The sequence below is a fragment of the Mastigoproctus giganteus genome, chromosome 9, assembly GCF_048544385.1.
Source record: "Mastigoproctus giganteus isolate SK-2022 chromosome 9, ASM4854438v1, whole genome shotgun sequence".
Classification (NCBI taxonomy): domain Eukaryota; kingdom Metazoa; phylum Arthropoda; class Arachnida; order Uropygi; family Thelyphonidae; genus Mastigoproctus; species Mastigoproctus giganteus.
The window spans coordinates 145509388-145533318 of record NC_143583.1 but is presented as its reverse complement, the minus strand read 5'-3'; the positions used below and the strand labels follow the sequence as shown (position 1 = coordinate 145533318).

At 38.0% G+C, this 23931-nt stretch overlaps 1 protein-coding gene across 1 annotated transcript in view; it reads right to left on the bottom strand.

Moving 5' to 3' along the window:
* Window positions 1–18881, bottom strand: part of LOC150080797 (A disintegrin and metalloproteinase with thrombospondin motifs adt-2-like) — a 51255-nt gene extending 32374 nt beyond the window's left edge. The window contains exons 1-5 of the mRNA XM_090382024.1: window positions 18660–18881; window positions 9076–9121; window positions 8396–8715; window positions 6822–6966; window positions 2873–3099 (exon numbers count right to left, since the gene is read on the bottom strand). Coding sequence (XP_090238150.1) covers window positions 2873–3099; window positions 6822–6966; window positions 8396–8715; window positions 9076–9121; window positions 18660–18740 — 819 coding nt within the window. The 5' untranslated portion in view covers window positions 18741–18881. The remainder of the gene's footprint in view (window positions 1–2872; window positions 3100–6821; window positions 6967–8395; window positions 8716–9075; window positions 9122–18659) is intronic.
* Between the last annotated feature and the right edge of the window lie 5050 nt (window positions 18882–23931).

The following is a 23931-nucleotide window of genomic DNA, read 5'->3' as shown; positions in this document are numbered from 1 at the left end:
AATAATATTCAGAAATTTTGCTAGTAGGAATAAGGAGGTGATTACCTCTTTGTACGAGGTCATGGTTAGGCCGAATCTTGAGAACCACGTACATGTCTAGAGGCCTCACTTTAAGAAGGACGTAGATCTGCTGGAACCGGTGCAGTGAAGAGTAACCAGATTTGGTGAAGGGAACAAAAGGCAAAAGGGGTGCTCTTACTAAGAAAGGCCTCAGTTCTCCAGATTGCAGCGTCTGGAGACTAGGCACCTGCAGGGAGATCTGACTGAGGTGTTTAAGGCCTTGAATAGATTGAGTAATCTAAATGTTGGCGCATTCTTCCTCTTGCTGAGACTATACACATGAGGGGGGATAAATTCAAGTTGAGGAGGGTTGCAGGATAGATGGCGGGTGGTTGATTGTTGGAACAAACTCCCATCTGCTGTTGTCGAAGTGGTTTGAATAAATTCAAGGAAGAATTAAACAAATTCTTGGAGGGTATGTATGGGTAAAGTGTGTGTAGAGTTTTTTTTTTTTTTTTTGGCTTATTCTTTATAAGCATGCTTTCTTGAATCATTTGCCACTATTAATACTAATACGCAAAAAAATACAAAATTTGGGATGGACTGCTCACGTGCCCTTCACGGGTAGCACAATTGGTTGAATCACCATTCTCCCCATACCACATAAAAAAGACCTCAGTTCGAATTCCGATGAGGATGTGAGGAATTTGTATGGGTCTTTTTCACAATGTAGCTAATTAATTGATCTCAAATAAGGGTATCATGGCTTTTCTCCCAGTTTTTTCACGTCTAGCAAACAGAAAAATCGACAACTCAAGACACGCAGTTTACAGACATATTATATACCGCGCAATATGGCCAAGTCACTGATAATCTAATACTAATAGACCTACAGCAAACCTACCCTTACCCTACTGAATAGGGGATAGACCTGCTGACGTGGAGTCGCCATCGTAGTGGGCAACCGTGTAAATAATATGACACTTTGCAAATAATCACCGTTACAACTTTCTCTTTACGTTGGCTTCGTGGGTTTCTTCTAACAAATTGTTCAGTATATTTGCTACCTGAGATCAACATCTACTAGATAGACCTTGATGATCTTATTCTGAAACTGCCTGCTCTCATTCTCTTGTTTGATCTTAATGGACATAGTACCCTGGTGGGCAGTGCAGACACTAACATGAAAGGACTTAAAATAGAGTGCATGCTCGAAAATTATGAGTTTTCTCTCTAAATTAAACTCCTTTCTCATATACCTACCCATTCGTTTATTATCATTGATCACTCTATCTGTTCCCCCTTCTCTCCCCCCTTTGTTCACATGGGAAGTTGAAGAAAATACCCATGAGAATGGTCACTTCTGTGATATCGCTTTTGAGTGAAAAAAGACCATGCCACTCAGCAAAGATACTTCAGTAGAAGTTTCATAAGGCTGATTGGAATGACTTCGGGTATCTCACACAGTATATCACAAGAATCAGCCAGGAGCCCATTAATGATGCAGTTACTTGCATTACAGAAGGTATTGTCCACCCTGCAGCAGCAGCAGTTGCAATTTCAAAACTGTCTACATGGTTCTATGTAGACGTTTTGGGGGACATTCTTCAAAATAAGGAGTGGGGGATATTCCGCTGATATCCGAAACATAAATTTTAAATATCCTTTAAACTTGCAACTTGCCAGCGCATGCTATATCCAACATCAAAGTCAAAGGAAACTTGTATCCGTTTTATCACTTCCATAACCCACGCTGCTAGTTCAAAAGAAGTGTGGGATAAGATTCGGTAAATGAAGAGAAAATACCCACCATGCCATTTAATGATCCTAAAGAACAATGAATGTCCAATTGCAGATCCAACTGCAGGTGCGTACAAATACTCTAGAAGAAACATTTGCAAATACAGTACCTCTGTAATAACATCATCCCACCACAATTATTGGTCCTAAAAGAGAAAAGCGAAAATCTTTATTCTTCCCTTCAAAAGGACTTGTACCATACAACCAGCCCTTTACACAGGAAGAGCTAAGTGTAGCACTCATTCTCTTACGAGCAATCGCTGTAGGGCCAGATGATATCCACTATAAACCAGCTTTCGACACAATCTAAGGACAACCTTCTAGTTTTATTCAATACAATGTTTCTTGGCAAAGAATTCAAAGATTCCTGGAGGTAGGCAATCGTTCTTACCTTTACCAAAACCAAGATAGGATCCTAAAAATCCAAGCTATGGTCCCATCATTCTGATAAGCTGTTTGTGCAAGGTATAGGAAAGGATGGTTAATAATCGCCTTACATGTTATTTGGAAACAAATCGTCTGCTTTCCAAGATACAGCATGGCTTCTTACAGTAGACTATATTCCCTCTAAAAACGTTTCTTTTTTTCTTTTTCGCTCGGTTAATTGGAGGGGGAAATCTATGCGTGAGTGCATGGATTTCCCCCTCCCAAACATGCAAACAAAGCATAAGAAAACAACAGTATACCAAACGTGCAAACCGCATGGAATACACACAGTTTATGAAATCAATCGACCGGAGTTGGCTCGAAACTATCTTAAAAGAAAGATCCCCAGTATACAATGAAACATGTGAGATCCTCTACCTTGGGCACCCTGATAACAGCATATTAGATTAGCAATATTGCCTGCCTTTTCCCGATGTTCTTGTACTTTAGGATTTTGTGATTGATACTAACCCATATTTCATGTCGCCCGCAACATTTCTGGAATGGAGGACATTCCATTCCTTTTCTAAAAGACAAAATCCTTATGCGCATTTCTTTGTATTCCCTGATGTTCAAAAGAAGGCGAATGACCACGAATAACAATGGATATCGATAAATATTTGAATACATTTCCTGCCATTCTTACCTGGTTCATTATAGCCATTACTTTCTTTACCGTCTCTTGGTCTGCTGAGTTTGGCTTTCTCTTAGCTATAATGGCGTAAAGATCACTGTCAACGAATACTGCAACCTCCACCACTTTGCATTGGCCATTAGTTGCCCTTCGAAATCTCTCATTGTCTACAGTGTTATCTTGCAGCTCGGAGGTATTGATTTCCTTGGAAATATCATTTACAGTACCAGGAACGTAATCTATGGGTAATAAAGAATATTATTGCAGCAATTTATATTTAAAGCTGAAACCCGTTATAACGCAGACTCTAATATAGAGGTGGGGAGGTGGTTTCGCTCCCCTCCTTTTTAGATAAAATGCATTCAGTGGACTAACGGAAGTATCTTTTCTTTTCTCTTTCTCTTCGATCTCTTTAAATTACATGAATATGATCACAGTTCATTTAACGTATGGTGAAAGAAATATAGGATACTAATTTTGTGCATAGAAACCTGCGTTATAACGGATAAGTTCACTATAATATGGCATATGCACTTGGTAGAACCTTTAATAATTCACTATAATATGCTCCTGGTAGAACCTTTGAAAAACTATCGGATAGTAGATCCCATGAACCAGTTTTCCAGAAACATAAAGCACACGCAGAAGCATATATAGATTGAATTTCTCCAGTAAAAAATAAAGAATCCTATAATCAACCATTCACCCTCAGAGAACTTCAAAATGCCATTTTGCAGAAGAAGCAGAACGCAACAGGTCCAGATGAAATAGTATACATGATGGTACAACGGTTAAATGAGAAATCATTCATATCATTGCTCCTCTTAAATAGCAGAATATATCTAGAAAATTCCTGTCTCAATCAATCTCGTCGCGCAATAGTTTTAGCCTTTCCAAAATCAGATAAAAATCCCACAAATCCGAATCACTATCGCCGTATCGCCTAAACTAGTTGCCTTAGAAAAATACTTAAAAATGGTAAATTTTTGACTAATGTAGATCTTAGAAATCCATGACCTACTAAACTCAGTTCAGTATGGTGTCGGAAAGAACAGATCCACTTTACACTTAATGAGAAAAGCAGCATAAGAAAACAACATTTAGTATAGTTTTGATACAGAAAAGGCGTATGACACAGCAGGGCGACATGGAACACTTAGATATTTATAACTTTGGGAAGGAAGAGAGAGTATCTCTTGATATATACATATATATATATATCTGAAATTATTTTGCAAAAACGAACTTGGTGCAGGAAGGAGCTTTGTGCATAAAAACCAACTCAACAGCCAAACAAATACCAAATACAGCACTTTCTGTCGACGATTTCAGAAGTTCTTGTCACTCGAAAAACATGCTAGCAATAAAGCGTCAACTGCAATCGACAATTAATAAAGTTGCGGCATGGACCCAAAACAATGGCTTTCGAATCTCTAAGCAAAAGCAGTAGGAATACACTTTTGTCAAAAAAGAAACTTACCCGGAACTAAAGCTAGGAGAACAAGTAATCCCAATAACGTAATCCAGCACAATTTTTCTTGGATTAACCCTTTATAAGAAACTTACCTCTTTAGACCACAGCCGCTTAGAACAAACTGTCTAAAGAAATTTAATATTCTGAGATTATATCTGCAACAACGTGGGGAGCAGACAGGTAAAACTTGTTGCATTTGTACAGAACCTTTATAAGATCCAAATTCGATTACGGGGCACCAGTTTACAACTCTACAAAACCAAATGCATTAAGATGGTTAGATCTTATACACCATAATGTACAATTGTTAGATCTTGTACATCATAATGTTGCAACTAAAATAAAATATATTCCAAATGATCCTGTGTACGAAATATTTTATACACCAATATGGGAAAATATGTACAGAATACACCCAACAGGTAACAATCCAGCAAACATACGCATCAAGGAATTACTTCCAATTTGGTCTCTTAATTTCAGCAAATTAGCTATCATACTAAACGAACCAAGACCTCCCTGAGATACGATATCACCAGTCTGTGATACCTACTTCCATACTTGGGGAAGAAAATCCCTACGAGGAAACAGCTTTCAACAACTACATGCTGCGCATCTAGAGAAAGAGCCACAATATATACAGATGGATCGAAAACCGATACAAAAGTAGGCGTGACAGCAGATTTTCGTGATACTACCATACAAGTTCTCCCAACAGACTATAACATCTTTACAGCTGAACTACAAGAGTGAAGTTAGCAATATAACGAATATGGCATCAAACGTTACCTCACAGTCTGATCTTCACAAACTCCCTCAGTGTAGTGTAAACAATACAGTGCGACACAAAGAATTTCCACCCAATTCTGAGACAAATTAAAATCACCCTAAACAAACTCCTTAAAAGAAAGCAAAAAGTAACATTTTGTTGGATTCTTAGACATAAGAAAAATTAAAGGAAATGAACAAGCTGACGATGCAGCAAAATCGGCACCAGGCACCATATCTCCAACCACCAAAGTACCATCTACAGATTACAGACATAACATCAAAGTGAACAATAAGAAACGTTGGAAAAAAATATGGAGCAAACCAACTTACAATAAAGTTGGTTTGCTCCATAAATTAAGCCTGATTAAAGAAATTAAGCCTGATTTAAAGAAGTGGAAATCCAGCGAAAGAGAAGTACGAAAAGAAGTAACGCTTGCCAGGTTGAGGATAGGATATACATATCTTACTCATTCCTATCTACTTAGAGTCGAAGAACCGGCTCAGTGTAATCAGCCACGTACAACAAACAGTTAAACATTTACTACTAGATTGTCCAGCCTTTATAAACGAAAGGAAAATAGGTTTTAAGTCCGTAACTAAAAGGTCGATATGCTCTTGCATTGAAAAGCATATTAAGTGAAGAAAATAATATACAAGAAGTCTTTCACTACCTAAAATTAATAGGCTTTTATAATCAGATTTAAAAGAAAAAAAGTGATCGCAAATTGATGTATACAATCGAACTCCATCTCCTCTTTAAATACTTTGTGAATATTTTCACTCTGTAATTTTATCAGGCATCAGTTTGAACTACAATTGCAAGAGACCAAACTAGAAAAAGCAAATCTATGAAAGGTGCATTATAGCCAAAGAAGCAGATGCGCTAACAACAACATAATATATAAAAATTATATAGCAAATTGTGTTCAGATATCAGCCCCCTCAGTGAAAGCTATTACACGAGTCGAAATATTCAATTATATGTGAAACTTTTGTATTTAATATGGAGCAGATAGTTTTGGGGCGTTCAATTATTATGCATATATGCTTGAGTTTTCATAGGAAAACCACGTAATCCTCTCCACACACTGTATAAATCGACAACTTCATCAAAAAAAGCGCCTAACGACCTTTGCAAAAGCTCCTATTCCATGACCTTCTAGGTATGTAATGTGAAACAAATGCACGTGTTAAGACATCAGAAAGACGATTACTCGATATCCCCATGCCATACTAACGAAACTTTAAACCACGAACACTTGATTAAAACTTCTATTTCAAACCCAACAAATGTGCAAGGTAAGTGCACGAGTAATTCAATACCTCGGAGCAACTAACTTGAAACACATAAGTATCAGTAGAAAAAAATACCGGCAGTATAGTTGAAGTTTTAATTTCTCTTTCACACCCGCTGACAACTTTAGAGGCTAATTCAGGGGCTTTATATTGTTACAGCGCCCCGAAAGGACAACTGCGTATCTTTGTCATAGTGCAGTATGCCCAAGATATGCATTTGCTCATGTCGTTATGTTGTGAGTTACGTGTTGGTAAAAGGCCACGGAGTGAGTAAATTAAGGGAAATCGGATGTATAATAATTTGCAGATACGTAACGATATTATCTGTCTGCATGAATTATGAGTAAGTACCGATACTGATCATAATGCTGAAACTTAACTGAATGCATAGCGGTAGCTTTGCATTCAGCGAAGCCTTACCACGAGAATCAACTCCGCAGAACGGCTTGTCTTCTTCCTTTTCCCTACGTAGGATATGTGGAACAGTTCCATTTGCTGACCTACTGTTGCCTTCTTCTAAAGGTTCCATTATGAAACGTCCTTCAGGTGTTAACAGCAAACCGAACTACAAGAAAAAGAAGATTGTACTGAGAAAGGAGATCGTGATACTGTAACGGGATTAAAAAAAACAACAAAAAAGGTTTATGATATCAGGGTTTTTTTTTTGTTTTTTTCTTTTTGGCCAACTGATTTGACATACTTCTTGATAAGTAGTCTACAACAGGACTCCTCCATCAACCAAACTGATTATTCAAGAAACTATTGATCGTAAATTCAGTAACATATCTGTCTACCTGTCACCTTCCAGCAGTAAATCTAAATTCTCTGTCGTATCTCTAACATTACTGTTTACGGTTGAAAGGAATATTCTATCATCACCATAAAATCTTTATACTAGCCTTAAATAAAAATATCCTGAACCCATTGAATGCATTCTGGTATTTTATCTACAAGTAACTGTAATTTTTAGACCGTACTTAGACTTACCCATGAATAATTTTCAATACTGAATCAAAAGATGATATCATTACAACCCCGCTAATTATATAATTAAGCTACCGCTATCAAAAATTATAAGATCATTTTGGTCAAAGCTTATAAATAAATATAAAATACTGTCAAGATAAAAATGCATGAAAGAATATATATACATATTAAGACACTTTTATACCAAGTGGATTGTTAAAACAAAGTAAGTTTTTATTGATACTATTTACAGTACAACATTGATTGGTTGTTGTGGATCGATTCGAAATATTATTGGACCAGAGGAATGGTATCTTTAGGGATTTTGATGGATGGTGATCCTATTCTGGTTCTTCCTCTTCCTGGCATCTTCTATTCCTTTCTTGAAAACATTGAAATACAGCGCATCAAAGTTCGTTTTCTGTTTACAGTGAGGTCCCCAAAGAATTTGATGAAGAACGCCTTCTGGAAGTTTCCCCTTGTAATTTTATCAGTTGTAAGTACAGACGTTTCTTGAAGTTCCATACGTGCGCACATCGGAATGCACGTAAAGCCGAGTTAGATTTCTTGGACTTCTGAAACTAAACATCCTTAGTCTGGATTGAAGTCGTCTGTATAATTCGTCGATGTAAGTAAAAATATTGTCTTGACCAGAGATTTGATGCCGCTCATTACACAGCAGTTGAACACCTCCGTCTTCGGTGGGTACTGCTATATTCTCGAAACCCACAGTAAATTTGTGCGACTGCGAATGGACTATACGATAAGAACTGGTGGAAATACGAGCATTCCGAAAGCTTCTACTAACATTTCAAACTAACATTACTGCGAAACAAGATGGTCGTCGCAAGCCGAAAAATTTGCTGCTTGCGTTTTATCTCAGGGGAGAAATTTGTAAGTTTTTAGAACGATAAAATCAGAAAACGTGCAGAAAATTTTCACAATGAAACTGACTTATCAAACTATTTCCGAAAACATGAGATAATAATTCTTGATAATGAGATTATAATAAATAAAAAAAGACTTACCACTTCGCCATCATTACCACATGTTGATATTGCTGCAATCCCACCTGGACTGCTGATGACCTTGCCATGGAAAAAACACGTTCTGCTGCCCAAAAATGGGGAAATTTTGTAGGTTATGTCATTTTCTCCATCTTCATCTTGAACGAAAGCCGAAAAATTGTCGTGGGCTATTTCTGTATTCGGATAGAGAGCAATGTACATCGTGAAAATCTTATTCCTGACTATGAGGACGTTGTCTTCACCTGTAGAGTTATATCTGGCTTCCCGACGTCTTCTTGAAAGACGATATACTTCAGGAAACACCACATTCTCATTCTCATCTGAAAGTGTAATGAAATCCAAAGACAGTTTGATAGTTTTAGTGAATGGGTTTATTTTTGCTTTAAGGATTACTGATGGAAGAGGAGTTAGCCTCTTCCATCAGTAATCCTTAATTATCTGGATAACAGATGCAAGAAAGTTAATGGGAACGTTTTTGAAAAAAATATAATAAAGGTTTGTATATCTTGTTTTTACTTTATCATAGAATAAAACAGAAAAATCCCTGCTCTGTTAAAACAGAAATAAAATATTAAAAACAATTCCAAATATGCAATTTAACCCTATATCAGTAAATTTTGCTCGCTACTAGTTATTAATATTGCAGCCTATATGGAATGCCGGTGCTGATAGGTACTCACCATCTTCTGCATCTGTATCATTAGAATAGCTTGTCAATGTTGCGCACTGAAAAAAAATTAAACACCTTGAAAACATTCTGTGAAAATTTAAAACATCTAAACAAAACTAAAAAGTAACTGTTTCTGCGAAAATGGTACGTCAAATTAGTCGAAGGTTGACGATTTTAATTACACCGATCTGAATAAAATTAAAAGAGTACCAGGATGGAAAAAAACTAAATTTCTCATTATAACAGTAAAAAAATGAAGTCATAATTTTCATAAGCACAGTATTGAGATGAGATGATTTATGGACACTGTGAAGACAGTTCTTTGCAGAGAATAAAAGGGCAACCAATAACAAAATAAATACTTTTCGCTACCTCCCTGTAAAAGAATAATACGAAGCCCTCACTCTTTAAAAAAAGCTGTTTCGAAAAGACAATCGCATAAATGAAAGTATTCTTTCGGCTTGTTTCTCCCATCAGGTGACTTCTTAAATGTGATGAGGTGACTGTGGGGAACACAATATTTCCTACTAATACTGGTGCCCAAAAGCTAGCACAAACACAAAAACACGAATCTGTTTTTAAATAAAAATAAAATAAGAACCAAATATTCGCCGTTTATGAAATAAAACAATTTATGCCAAACTCGTAAGAAAATGAGCACGCACAGGTCACCACGTGTAAATCGGGTAACCAGATAAAAACAGCCTCTTTTCAAAAGTTCTGTATTTTTTATCGCGCTCACTATCAATTTCAAGGGAGCTATCATTGTGAAAATATCACCAAGCTATCGAATGATTGTTTGAGGTGGAGAGAAAAACGGTGGATGGAGGCAGATCAATGTCAAGCCGAAGAGGCTAGGAGACTAAGTATGACTCTAGCGTTGCAAACAGACTATGGAATTAAAAAAAGCACGCATACTGTCTCCGAAGCTGTCCTCATGTCACTGTCTATGCAAGATTATCGTTGGCTGGCCCTGATTGCTAGGCATCTTAGGGACTTCAAAGCACCACAAATTGCTTCAGAACTTGCTCTACAGGAAAGATTGTACCCAGACATCTTTCTAATAGAAGGCTTCATGAGAGGGAGATTTAGCAACGACAACTAGCTGTTTGTGTTTTTTTTGTGTCCTGTATACAAAATAGTCCATTTGAATTTAATTGATGCCAGCACCGGTCGATTGGATTCAGGAGCAATGGGCTATGATGCGCTTCACTGACGATGTCTTCAATCGAATTCTCCCCCCCGCTTCACCTGGAACGGGAGACCAGATTATGCAACGCTAACAGCACATAACAAGGCACACCTGTAAACTGTGATTTAATGGTTTTGCTATAATCACTATTAATGGATGGTAAGAGTAGCTATTAGTTGCTCCTATCATCCATTAACAGCTTTTGTAGGAGCTATTAGCATAGAAAGCTAACATTTAAAGGAGGTAATGCACGTCCTCACGGACTAGCGAATCAGTGCCTGCAGACGGAGATTACAACCCGCATAGAATGACTAGCCATAGTCCCAGACCTCAGTTCAGTAGAACATGCCATTGTAGGTGGGAAGATGCTTGTGGCTGTGGACTACCGTCACAGCCCTCCCACCAAATAAATCACAGTGAGCTCGCTTATCAGTTCTAATCAAATTATGGGAGTTGATACCTCCAATACTAATCAACAGAATCTTACTCATCATGAGAAGTCAATATCATGCCTTTTATTCTGATCACATGCCTTACTAGGACGTTCCAATATTCTCGGTTTGCTTTTAAAAGTCATTGTTTTTTACTAGTTTTTTTGTTATCAGTTTACTTTTTTATCAGTCTTCCACAGAAGAAGATGATGGTAGAGTCTGGGGAGAAGAAAGGCTCGTAGAGTAAAGAATCGTCATTGAGGCTTACGAGCAGCACTCGAAGATTTTGTAGGGCTTCATCAATCTGAGCACCAGGAGAAGGTCGACCTTCCCGAGAAAACCCGATGCCTAAATATTTCTATTGAGAAGGAACATTACAGGCAGGAAGGGTATATTATCTGCCATAAAGACCAAGTCAAAAATCTTGATTTTCTTTTCGCGGCTGGATGGTATTAGAGAACGTGTGAAAGACTTAGCCGCCTTGACATTCAGGCCTTTAGTATACGGTATACTAAAAAAATAGTATATGGAATATACTAAATTTGCTTATTATATTAATCACAGTAGCAACGTCAAATACGTGTTATATTTAAATTGTTATTAAAATTCAGTAAGAAGCGATTTACATACGTCGCCTTTTATAACAGATTTTTCCATATTAAGAAAAATACTGAATTTGAGAGTACAGAATTAAAAATGGAGAGCATGGGATCAATAATAAAGTTACTGAGGGATCCCACCACGATTGAACTGGCAGTCCAATTTTCTCGGTCATTTGGACTTACTTCCTAACTTCAACTAACGATGGATAATTCTCAAAATTATTCCTGGAATTATCCATCGATAAAATAATTATCTCGAGAATAATTATTCCTGAACATCATCCATTCTTGAGAATAATTCTCAAGGTTATTCTTGAGAATTATTTCCCATTCATTATCATGATTCATACATTTCTCAATTTAAATATACGTCATCATTGCCTATATATTATATTGTATATGCATAGATAAAACCTGGCTAAAAAACAATAAAGTGTTGTGTCCAGCTCCCAAAAACACTTTTTATTCTTATTTTGTGTTATATTTCACTTGAAAATAATTAATGGAACATTAACGTGTGTTATAATATTTCATATTTTCACTAAGAGCATAGTCATTAATATTGTGCACCAATAGCTTGAGATAGCACGTGTTAATGACTCAATTTTAAAGGAATTACTTTCAATGTATTCAGCAAGTGCATAAAACACTTGCTAAATACACATGCATGAGAGAGAGAGATGTTAATGCTTGCCTCGAAGCTCCCCTCTTTAGTTCTTTTTATTACCAGAATGAGCTACAACAATCCAGCATAGACAGTAAAATTTCAATTAATTTCGTTATTTGTTTTGTGTTGGTATAAGTTTTTTTACGATGTTCTGCTGGAGCTACAAATACTGTTACCCACTTCAGTAGTTTCATTCTGGAAACTAATTTTGCAACCGTCATTGGAGGCAAGTACATGCACAAAGGAAGATGACGCTGCAATAATTGCCTCACTGCTGACTTCTGATTTCAGTGACATTCAGTCAAGATCAATAGACTGCTGTATATTAGAAATGATAATAGCGTGTTAAGAACAGTATTTAAGTCAAAAAAATAAAATTTATTATGTAAAAATAAATAAGAAACTTTATAGCAAATTTATAATTCCATTATTGAGCTTAGTAAGAAGGAATAGATTTCTGCAGTAATTCATTAAGTGAAGAAAATAATACACAAGAACACTTTCACTACCTAAAATTAATAGACTTTTATAATCAGATTTAAAACAGTCATTTCGCTCTGCAAAAGAAGAAAAGGATTACGATGATTAAATTTAGACTCAAGGTTGATCTAGCTCAAATTTTGTTCTAATCTCTCGGTTGACTAGAACAGAATTTGAAAGTGGGTGATTACCAATAATGAATCAACCCTTAATGAATCAAACCTTTCTGATTATAGCCGTGTTTCTCAACCGGTGGGTCATGGAGGAATTTGAGGTGGGCCTTGAAAAGGCTAGATTAGCATGGATGCTCTTTTTGAATATTTTAACAATTAAAATATAGAGGCAAATAAATAAATAAATGAAATTTATGATCTATAGGTTGTTTGTGTTATTGAAAAGGTTAAAAAAATTCTGGTTTCGAGTACAAGTATTATTCACCCTGAGCTGTTGGATTTAAAAATATAGTTTCACCAGTAACGGAACTACAAAGTCCCCCCCCCCCCTCGCGAGAGTCTCCATCTCTATAGGCTCTTTAACGTAACCAGCTGTCGTCCCCCAGCACTCTTCGGGTTTCCCCTTTGCGGTGGCGAACTTGGCAATATATGGTGAAAATTAAAAAAGAGCTCCACCGAAGTCTGAACAAAGTTGGCACGTAATAATATGCCATATCAGCTCACCGAACTCGATGATTTACCTTCACACCCTAGGAGTTCTATCATCTCCTACGTGGTGTTCCCCCCCCCCCCTCCTCCAAGTCTCAGACAGATTCCTGCGTTTAATGCAATAGGAAGCACAAATCCTGATGGTGATTTAAAATGATTGGTGAAGGATACGAAATACAAAGGAAGGATGACCTTCCAAATCGCGTGTTTCACAGCTAAAACAGTGAAACTCATAATATACTCCATTTACTGGCATATATATGGTAGCCTCAGAATATGCATCAGTGCGTATTCTGAACTACCGAAATAAAAAAAAAAGAAACTTTTCCACAGCAAGCTTAAGTTTGCGACCACCTTATTATATAGCAAGCAGTTTTAAGTCTTGCTATTTATCAGTTTATATTCCTTGCGTAATTTTTTTAACACTAAATTAGTTCATTACTAATATGGTTAACTTTGAATTCACCAATCCGAAAAATGCAATATGCGCTTTTTATAGAATGTTTTATGGTACTGAAGGGCTCAAATTAAAATGATGTCCATTTAGACACATGACTCAAAAGATGTAGAGTGAACTATGTCGAGGATATAAACACTCAATATTAATTGTTTATTGGAGTTGTAACAAAAAGTGCATGATATGGTCTGCTAAGCACAATGACTTCCAATAAAGTAATATTTACTCTCTTTCAAATTTTGTTTCCCTTCTGACTGGTTGTTTAGTTCTCGTTCACACTAACCTTTAATAGGAAGTACAATAGGATACGTTCTTCATTTTGGGTATTTAAATTTTCTGTTATATTTGCACACTGAGATCTATTTCATTAACATGAATTCGATATAAGCTTAGCAGTGTCCGTTCACTACTGTATTTTTAAACACCGGCCTTGAATCAATACTCAGTTACGCCACTCTTGTTATGTCGCCATTTAGAAGTAAAACGAGGAAAACGCAGAAAATCGTGGACTTTAGAATAGCTACAAGCAGCCATCGTACGTGTAAATTAATAGTTAATTAATTTCATCACAGTGCCAATGCGAAACGTATCTAAAATGGCTAAACGACTCTTGTGAAAAGGAACTGACCAAAATAAATTCGACCGACAACTAAATAATGATTGTTATTCACGTGTGAAGTGCAATGAATGGAAAACAAAGCGTGTTTTCCAGAGGAAACCAAATGAAACCTTTACAAAACAGAAACCCGCATTCACTTGATTTATGTATTCTGTGCAACCATAATTTATTTATGTTATTTATTTAACCACACAAGACCAGTGAATTTTAGCGGAAATAGTATTAAGAACGTAAAGTTTTTATCGGTTGTTTGAGGATGCAAATTGTTTAATAAAGCTTATCATATAGAGTTTTTTGTTATTTGAATTACGCAAGGAACGAATTAAGGATTACATTAGAACTCCAAAACTGATTCTTGATAAATTGTTTCTTGGTCATTCGGCAGGGCTATAGCCTCAAACTAGGTACAGATTTACTTAACGAAAAGTTAGTGCAATTGCATCATGTTTTTTCGTAAGTGAATTACCAAATTGATAAAATGGCATTGTTTTTATCATATCTCATATTGTGAATGCCTTCTCAACTAGTAGTTTGATATATTGCACTGCCTCGAATAAGGTTCTTCGCCAGTGGAGAAGACTATTGTTACTTATTCTCGGTGGATACCACCACCCAGACGGCCGTTTCAAGGCTATTTGGCCTATAATCGGTGGTTGGATAGGTACGCTGGTGTTGGAACAGTGACAACCCAGCCATTTTTGCCAACTAGTTGTGAAGGTATTCACAATATGAGATATAATAAAAACGATGCCATTTTACCAATTTGGTAAATTCGCTTACGAAAAAACATGATGCAATTGCACTAACCTTTTCGTTAAATGAATCTTTACATAGGTTGAGGCTAGATTATTTCAGTTTAAACTGTTATACACACCTGGCGTCTCTCATATTGTGGAGTTATTCTTCATAACTCGGTTGTCACTATTGCAATACTAGGATAGAACTAGGGAAAGGGTTATTCAGGGTACCCGCTGATTTGGTTAGCATCGCAGCCAAATCAACGGCGTCCCTCTCCTTCTTCCTCCCTTTATATGTAAAATTGATAAATGCTCAAAGAAAATTACAAACGACTGAAATTGGACTGCGTTTCAGAAAGTAAATAAGCTGGGTTTTTTTTTTTTTTTTGGTTTTATTTTTATAGTTGCCTTGATTGAGTTGACGTGTGTCATGAGGGAAATAGAGGAGAAGACAAAGGACGAAGTGGTCTTGGAACTTTTTGCGGAGAAAGATGTGGACAACGTCCGGACTTCCCAAAAAAGGAAAAAAATCAAAACTGAGAAAGCAAAGCCCTCAGCCATTCAAAAGCCACTGGATGAAGTCAACAGATCTAAATAATGGGCACATTCAAATACTTACAATGGAATTGCCGTGGATTCCATCGGAACAGTGACTAATATCAAGGCCTTTCTGAAGAAGCATGAACCAACGTGTTTTTGCTTGCAGGAGACGTATTTAAAAGCAAACGAGGGCCAGTGCCTGCGTAACTGTTTAATTATTCGCAAAGACAGAGCTAGGGATGGACCTACCCACGGAGGAGTTGCCATTCTTGTGGATAACCGTACCCCTTTTCAAGTTACCACTCACCAAAAGCTTAGGCGGTAGCAGTTCACCGTACAGTAGGGGTCCTCTTAATTGCCTGCTCCACCAATTTGCCACATGGAAACGACACTCCCGGCAAGATAACATCCATTATGAGATGATCTTTCATCTGAATCTATGGATTGGCTACTCTGTCTGTACAACAGAATCTATCTTGAAGTAACATAAGGCAATTGTGCTTCCTTTCCCAAGCCAGGGAAGGATCCAAAAATTCCTACCAATAACCGCCTAATTGCTTTGACGAGCTGCTTGTTTAAGATCCTGGAATGGATGGTCAATGGCCACCTCGTATGTTATTTAGAAGAAAATGGCCTCCTTTTCAGAATGCAGTGTGGCTTCCGAAAAACTAGTCAACGCTCGACCATTTAAGAAGATTGGAAACATTTATTCGAGATGTTTTCCTCAAACGCGAGCACTTGATGTCAATATTGTTTGATATGGAAAAAGCGTATGACATGGCTTGGAAATTTAGAATTTTAAAAGATATCTATAATCTTGGTCTTAGAGATCATATAGCCCTTTTATTAATTTTTTTTATAAAAGGACACTCAGAACTATTACCATTACTGAACAACTTCCACCAACTGTAAACAGTTCCCTCTTCCTTGATGACTTTAGCATCTTCTTACAGTCATGCAACGTGAGGGTTATCGAAAGGCAATCGCAGAACGCCCTTGACCATGTCAACTTTTGGGCAGTGAGTAATGGTTTCAGGTTCTAGTCTCAGAAGACCGTTTGAATACACTTTTGTCTCAAACGGAACCTTCACCCTGAAGCTCGGACAAAACATCATTCCAGTAGCATCCGATACAAAATTCTTGGTGGCTCATATTTGTTAATAATGTTACATTCTTATCCCAAATCCGTCAACTACAGACAAAGTGCACAAGGGGGACTGAATCTCTTACGCTACATCTCTTCCAGTAACTGGGTAACAAACAGCTGCATTTTACTCCGCTTCTATTGTGCACTTGTCCAATCGAAATTATATTATGGGTTCCAAGTGTACTCATCTGCTAGAAACAGCGTGCTGTGATGGTTAGATCTAGTTCACCATCAAGCCATAAGCACTGCTACTGGAGCATTCGGAACATCTCCTGTCCAAAATTTATATGTTGAAGCAAATTGACCACCTCTGTCCCTTGAATGAAAGCCATTGTCACTAAACTATACTTTTAAATTGAAGTGCCTGCCTGACAACCCTACGTGGACTTCCGTTTTCCAACCATCAAACTGTCAACCGTCCTTTTGGTATTCGTGTCAGAGAACTTAACATCGCGGTAGACAATGTTGTGCAGTCACCAAGGCAGCCCCTTCCACCCTAGCATACCCACTTTCCATCGTACAACTTTTTCCTTATTAACGGGGGAAAATCAGAAAGCCACCTTCTGTCTACCTACAACTCCATGCTGCTCATCGATCTTCCTATTCTGATTTCTTGCCTATCTTTACAGATGGTTCGAAGTCCGAGTCATCTCTGCGATCAACAGCAGTCCTCCCCCTTCTTCCATCCATTTTTCCCTCTGGTGGGGCATGGGCATGCCCCACTGTTAACTGGAGTTGCCTTCCCTTTCGGCTCCATATTTCTATCTATCTCCCCCCCAGTCTTCAGCCTTCTCCCCACTCTATCTGACAGCAACGTGAACACGCCCCACACAATCTAAAGTCACCAATCTAAATTAATTTCGCTGAACATTCTGGACTTCTCCCTAGCGCTTCCCGCGACGCGTATGCCATTTTTTTTTTTTTTTTTTTTTTTTAAGGTCCTAGCCACTGAAATCTCAGGAAATTAGGTGGCAGGACCTGCCAGAGTGAATTATATACTAATGGGTACCTGGTCTGCCTCCACGGAGCGAAAGTGGGGCAACGTCGGGCCTCAGTAGGAGTCTGGCGGCTAAACGACCAGAAGAACAACGGTACACAACGCTACACATGTACAATATCCATACACTTTTAAATCTCTGGCTATTCCAGTCAACTGGTTCACCCACAATGTAAACTACGCGGAGATGGGGGAAACCCCTGGTGCCGTTTGACCCTAAACACACTTTACACTTATACAGACTACAGGCAAGTGATACGAAATGTACTACATTCTCAATGGCAACAATCATGGCACGGATAGACCACAAACAAGTTGTATCAGATTAAGTCTGTAATCCCAATGTGGCAGTCTAGTCTACGCAGCAGCCGTAGAGAGGAAGATGTTCTTGCTCGCCTCCGCATAGGACATAGTCATCTTACACACGCTTTTCTGCTGAGGTCATGGTCATAATTGTATAGAATTGGTTCAGGATCGTGAGAGTGAATTCAGATTCTTGCCGTGACCTCTCCACAAGATCTCAATCCATTTGAACAGCTGTGGGATGAGGTGGAAGGAGGTCTTCGGAGTACAAATCCACAACCCTCCAATTTTCAACAACTTTGGGAAGAAATTGAGTCATCATGGACCAGCATTCCTGTGGTATGCTTTCGAAACGTCTTTGTGTCCATGCCACGACGAATTCAGCCTGTTTTGATGTCTCGCTATTAGGTAGGTGTGGTCACTCAATGTCTTGCAGTTATCAAAGTCAATTTAATATTCTATTAATAACACTGCTATTGAAGAAATATAAAACTTAAAGAAATGTTTCTAAACAGCTTCTAAATGTCCGTTTCAAACCTTTTTTTCTAAATGAAAAAACTTCAAAACCTTTTTTTCGAATAAATGAAACGATTTTTTAAAAAAAATTTTTTTAACATATCCTCGTTAAGTTTTTTTTTAATTTTAAAAATTAGGAAAATTTACCATACATAAGAAATTGATTTCTTTTATTCATAGTCTCCTATATTATTAAATCGAAAGAGCAGCATCAAAAGGGTGACCTACTTTCAAATGAGCTTACCTCAGAGAACGGAACGAAACATGAAAATCCCCAAATTATGCCTATTACGGACAACCATTTAAGTGCTCCAGCCTTCGCCATATTACTTAGAACAACTCCATCGCTCTCGTTAATATTAGCGCTCCATTGCGCAAATATTGTTTCCACATCCCTCCATATATCTACAGGTGAAACGCGGGTCAAAGAGGATGCACGTTCTGAATAAACGCTCTCACTATAGGAATGGTTGGACACATGAGAAAAGCGGAAGCCACAAGAATACCTGTAGAAATATACGAGCAACTTCCTGTTGACAATGAAGCGTATGAAAGCAAAACCACGTCGACTGAGGAGGGGCAGAAGTGAGTCAAGCAATAACAGTCAGTCTATGGAAATCATTCAAGCCAAACACGATTTGACATTGAATATTCTCCCGCGACATTTTCTTTGTGCTATTGTATGAATTTCGCAGTGTTACGCATTTGTTGTACACACCAATAATAGTCCAGTAATCGGTGTACCCACGAGAAAAAAATAATTAACTTTCTCATGCCAGCAATACAAATTGACGTCGCAGCAAAATATTACCTTGAATGGATGCATACCTCTGCATTCTTCATTGTAATTTTCGTTTCTTTATTGCTCTGATGAATAAATAAATGGGGAATTGTGAATTATTCAGCAAGGATAACACTTTATAATCCATATGATCTTCCACGGAACATTTCACTAAACGTGGAATTCGTTCAGCAAGTCTGAATGCGGCTCGTAAATAGTCACGCATTAACGATCATGATTAATTCATAGTTTGATGATGAAATGTTGTAAAGTATCTTACAGCACACATTATACAGATACTTCAATGTTCTTTCGCACACTATGTGGAGCCTGAGTTTTCGAGTCCCTTCACGTTAGTTGATCTTGGGCATTAGTTTGCTTGGTTTTTCTCCCAAGAAACTGTTTTTCCATCCAGCAAACAGGCAAAATTACCGTATAATACAACTTTACAGACACAATACCGTGACACCTGATGGCTTTAGTACTAAATTAAAAACAGTATTATATGATCTTGATCCACCTTAATCCAGTTCCAACTCATCTGTGAGCCCACGATTTATAAAGCACCTGAGGGGGAATCAATCAGTAATTTTTCTAATATTTAATTTTTTATGCAACTGCATTAATTGTACTGAAGGGAGAGAAATATTTGCTGATGGATTTGGAAAGGATAGGCATCCCACTGCCATAAAACCTTTTTCCAAAATGACTTGGACAGGTAAATTTTATAAACAGAAAGAAAAAACTGAAAAACAGAAATGCAAGCCCTAACATCTATACTCCTTTCATTGACTAGTACCTTTTCCTACATCTTTCTGCGAATCTGGAGGGAATTCATCTCTCTTGACCACAAAAATCAACTAGAAAACGGCTTCGTTTTCTAGTTGATTTTTGATTACACCTCGATTATATAAAATAGACTGAGTACAGGCACTTGTTAATAAGTATAATGCCTATGGAAACATGTTCTAACATAGGGTGTTAGCTCTTGCGCAAGTTACCTTTGCTTTTTTGTATCCTCACACTTTTCGGAATAAGTGCAATTCAGTTTTGGCAAGCAATTCTCACATTTTCTATTATGTCCAAACTTTCTGAACATAGATCAAAATATAATTTTACAAGTAGGCCTACTGTTGTTTTATGTCTTCGGAGAGTAAACAAGAAAATCAAATAGCTCCTGGTACTGGAAAAAAAATCACAGGAAACAAAATAGGTTGCAAAAATTAAGTTTATTTTAACAAAGTTTGAGCACTTCTTATAATATGACAAAACAATAAAAGTAAACATAAAGAAGGCAACCAATGAGTAGGAGTGAAAAATAAAAGGAGGGATTGGTTCTGAGGTTTGGAAATATCCAGCATCTACACAGAAGTGAGTTCCTGAAGAGGGAAGCTGTTTAGACTGTCTCTCGCGTTCTCCTCCAGCTAGGCCCCGGGTGCCAAGCGATTGTGATCAAGCGTTTTCTCTGTGCGTAAAGTACGATTATCAAAAAGCGATTTATAGTTCTTTTAAGTTCATATCCTTAAGAAATTTATTTATTTAATAACAGCTACTGTTACAAAAGTAGTTGTACAGAGCAAGAAAGAAAAACCATCTTTCTTTATTTTTTTTATTACTTCTATGACTAACACTTACTACTTTATGCTTGGTCACACCAGGCACTGCTCCTGCCTCTCCGTGGCGGGGCCGGAAACCTTGGCAGAACAGCTAATCGGCCAAGGACAAAAAGGAGCATATATGAAACAAAATGTGTTTCCGCCTCTAGAGCCGACAAGCTCTCGGCCTAAGTTCGACTTGGAACATAACACGTCGCAACCCAAGAGGTTGAAAACCACTTCTCAGCGACAGATTTTCCTGCATTCCTCATAATGCACTCTCTTACAAATCAGTCTCTTAGTAAGCTGTCTCCGTTCTTTATCCAGAAACACCTGGAAAGTCTGGCAGGATCTCTTAAGACAGTCAAGAGACTGCAATCAGAGGACATACTAGTGGAAACAATGAACTGTAAACATTCAGAGAAACTGATAAAACTTTCAAACTTTGCTGGAATTCCAGTAAACGTTTCTCCCCATGTAACCCTAAATACATCTAAGGATGTTATACCTAGCTGGGATCTACTGAATGTCACGCAGGAGGAGTTAACTCAAGAGCTTCAAAGTCAAAATGTCATTGCTGTGAAAACAATTATGGTTAAAAGAGAAAATACACTCACACCTTCAAGGAATCTTATTCTAACCTTTAACATGGCAAACCTACCATCATCGATAAAAGCAGGCTATCTACTTTGCCGCATTAGACCCTAAATCCCTAGTCCATTGAGATGTTATAAGTGCCAAAAGTATGACCACTCTCAAACGGCATGCAGAGGAAACCAAGTTTGCCCCAATTGTGGTTCCTCTGATCACACTCAAGTGATTGCTCAGCAAAAGAAATGACTTGCCCCAACTGTAAAGGCAACCATCCTGCTTATTCAAGGACATGCGACAAATGGAAAACTGAAAATAAAATTGTGAAATATAAGATCGAAAATAAAGTAAGTTTTCAAGAAGCAAGGAAAGTAATTGCTCCCAGTATGACTAGGCGTACATATTATTATTAATATCCATATGATGCAAGGAAGCCTGAGGCTTATGCTGCACCAGGAAAAAAAAGGTCCCGAGTAACCCTGAGAGAGAGAGAGAGAGAGAGAGAGAGAGAGAGAGAGAGAGAGAGAGAGAGAGAGAGAGAGAGAGAGAGAGAGAGAAAAGTAGAAGGGAATCGCCAAGAAAGAGGAGAATGATGATATCCAGCTCAGGACCCTGGGTGTGCCAAGCCCATACTCACCAGATGTGAGCCCCCGGGGTTAAAACTGAGAGCAAATTTATTTGGCCAGTAAAGTATTCGAAATCTCTTGGTGAATCGCATATTAAACACCACACTAATGATTTATCTCCAGAAATTCAGAATGAATTTATTAATTTGTTAGCAACAAAAGTACGAAGTAAAATAACTTAAAATAACTAAATGCAACAAGGCATAATATGTTAAGAGTAAGAGTTTTATATCTATATAATATCGGTGTGGATACACCAAAGATAGTAGTGTGGGAGGCATCATTTCCCCTGTATCTCATATTGTGCTCGATGATTGGCCAATAGCTTTGAAAACGGTACTTTCACGAAAGAAAAGATGACCGCTTGTCGGGATAAAGGAAAACCAATCTCTTCTAAATCTCTAACGGGGTGCTTACAACAACAGGGTGCTTACAACTTGGTCTGTCCACTGGCTATGGATACACAGAAAGTAGTAGGACAGGTAGTCGGATAGGTTTTACGGGTCCCACTAAGTTGCAGATCTCTTTATCTTTTAATCCAGGCGTAACAACAGCACTATTGCTTGCTTGAAGGCCATGGGTGAACGATGTGTACCCAGTTAAGTCTCGTAATGCAGTCGTTATATGAAAAATTTTCGTTTCCATAAAACGAAGAAATAAAAAAATTCGGCAAAGAATGAAATTATATTTAGCGAATTCTAAAAATATTCGGTAAAAAGAAAACATTTATCTCTAAATAGAAACATTCACTATAAAGAAGTTTGTTAAACAGAGGTCTGACTGTATTTATTATGATTTTACCATTTATCGAAATAAGGCGCGTAGCCACGAATTTGCGAAGGGCGCCGAAAACCTAGCTATGCCCCTGCTCATAGGCCTAAGCCCATCTCCAGTTTGCACGTCTGTGTTGGTGCAGAAACTGCAAAGCTTTATGCATTAGTCTATGGTGTGTCGCTTGTGTCAGTCCACCTCGCCACCAGAAAGCAGCCGCTGCCCGCCTCCCAGGCACAAGGAGCCCAGCCTGGGTCTACTATCACCTTTAGTGCCTTGTGCACAAATCCCGTACCCACCGGAGATAGTGCAATACTGGTGGGTGACATACAATTACCAACTGGACAAACTTCTATAGCTGATCGGGCTAGCTGGGTGGGTAAAGTGCTTGCCTGGCAACCCAAAGGTTACGGGTTCGAATCCCGCCTTGGGCTTGGATCACAGTAGAAAATGCAAAAACTTTGAGAGGTGCAATATGGCCACAGAAGCCGATGCGCCAACAACCAACAAAAAAAAAAAAAAAAAACTTCTACAATCGATCTATCAATATGCTCCCCAATTCTGCTTCCAATCATGGAATGGTCCGCTCTGGATGACCCCATGCGAAGTGACAACTTTCCAATCGTTTGTGAGCTGCTACTCAACTACCATTATCACAATCAGGTAGTAAATGGAAATTCTCTCAACTGGGTCAAATTTCAAGCAGCTACCAGTCTGGATCAGAAATTTATGTAGCTTCATCTATCGGCTGAACGCAGCCGATAGATGAAGCTACAGATTATATCACGTCACACCTATTATCTGCAGCTAAATGCTCAATTCCATTGTCGAATCCCCCTTCCCGACGGCACCATAATTACTGGTGGAATGAAGAATGCACAAAAACAAAGAAGTTAAAAAATAAAGCGTGGAATTCTTTTCGTAGTTCTCCAACCACAATTAATCTTATTAACTATAAGAAGCTAAGGGCGAAAGTACGTCTCACACAAAGACAAGCCAGAAAGAATTCCTGAATTCGGTTTGCCTCTACCGTAAACAAAAACACTAATTTCAGGTTAATGTGGAAGAAAATTAGGCAGATTTCCAACCATCCCTTCCCCAATTCTTTCGTGGAACGGACAAGAGCTCTTTGTTCCTGAGGACATTGCAAAT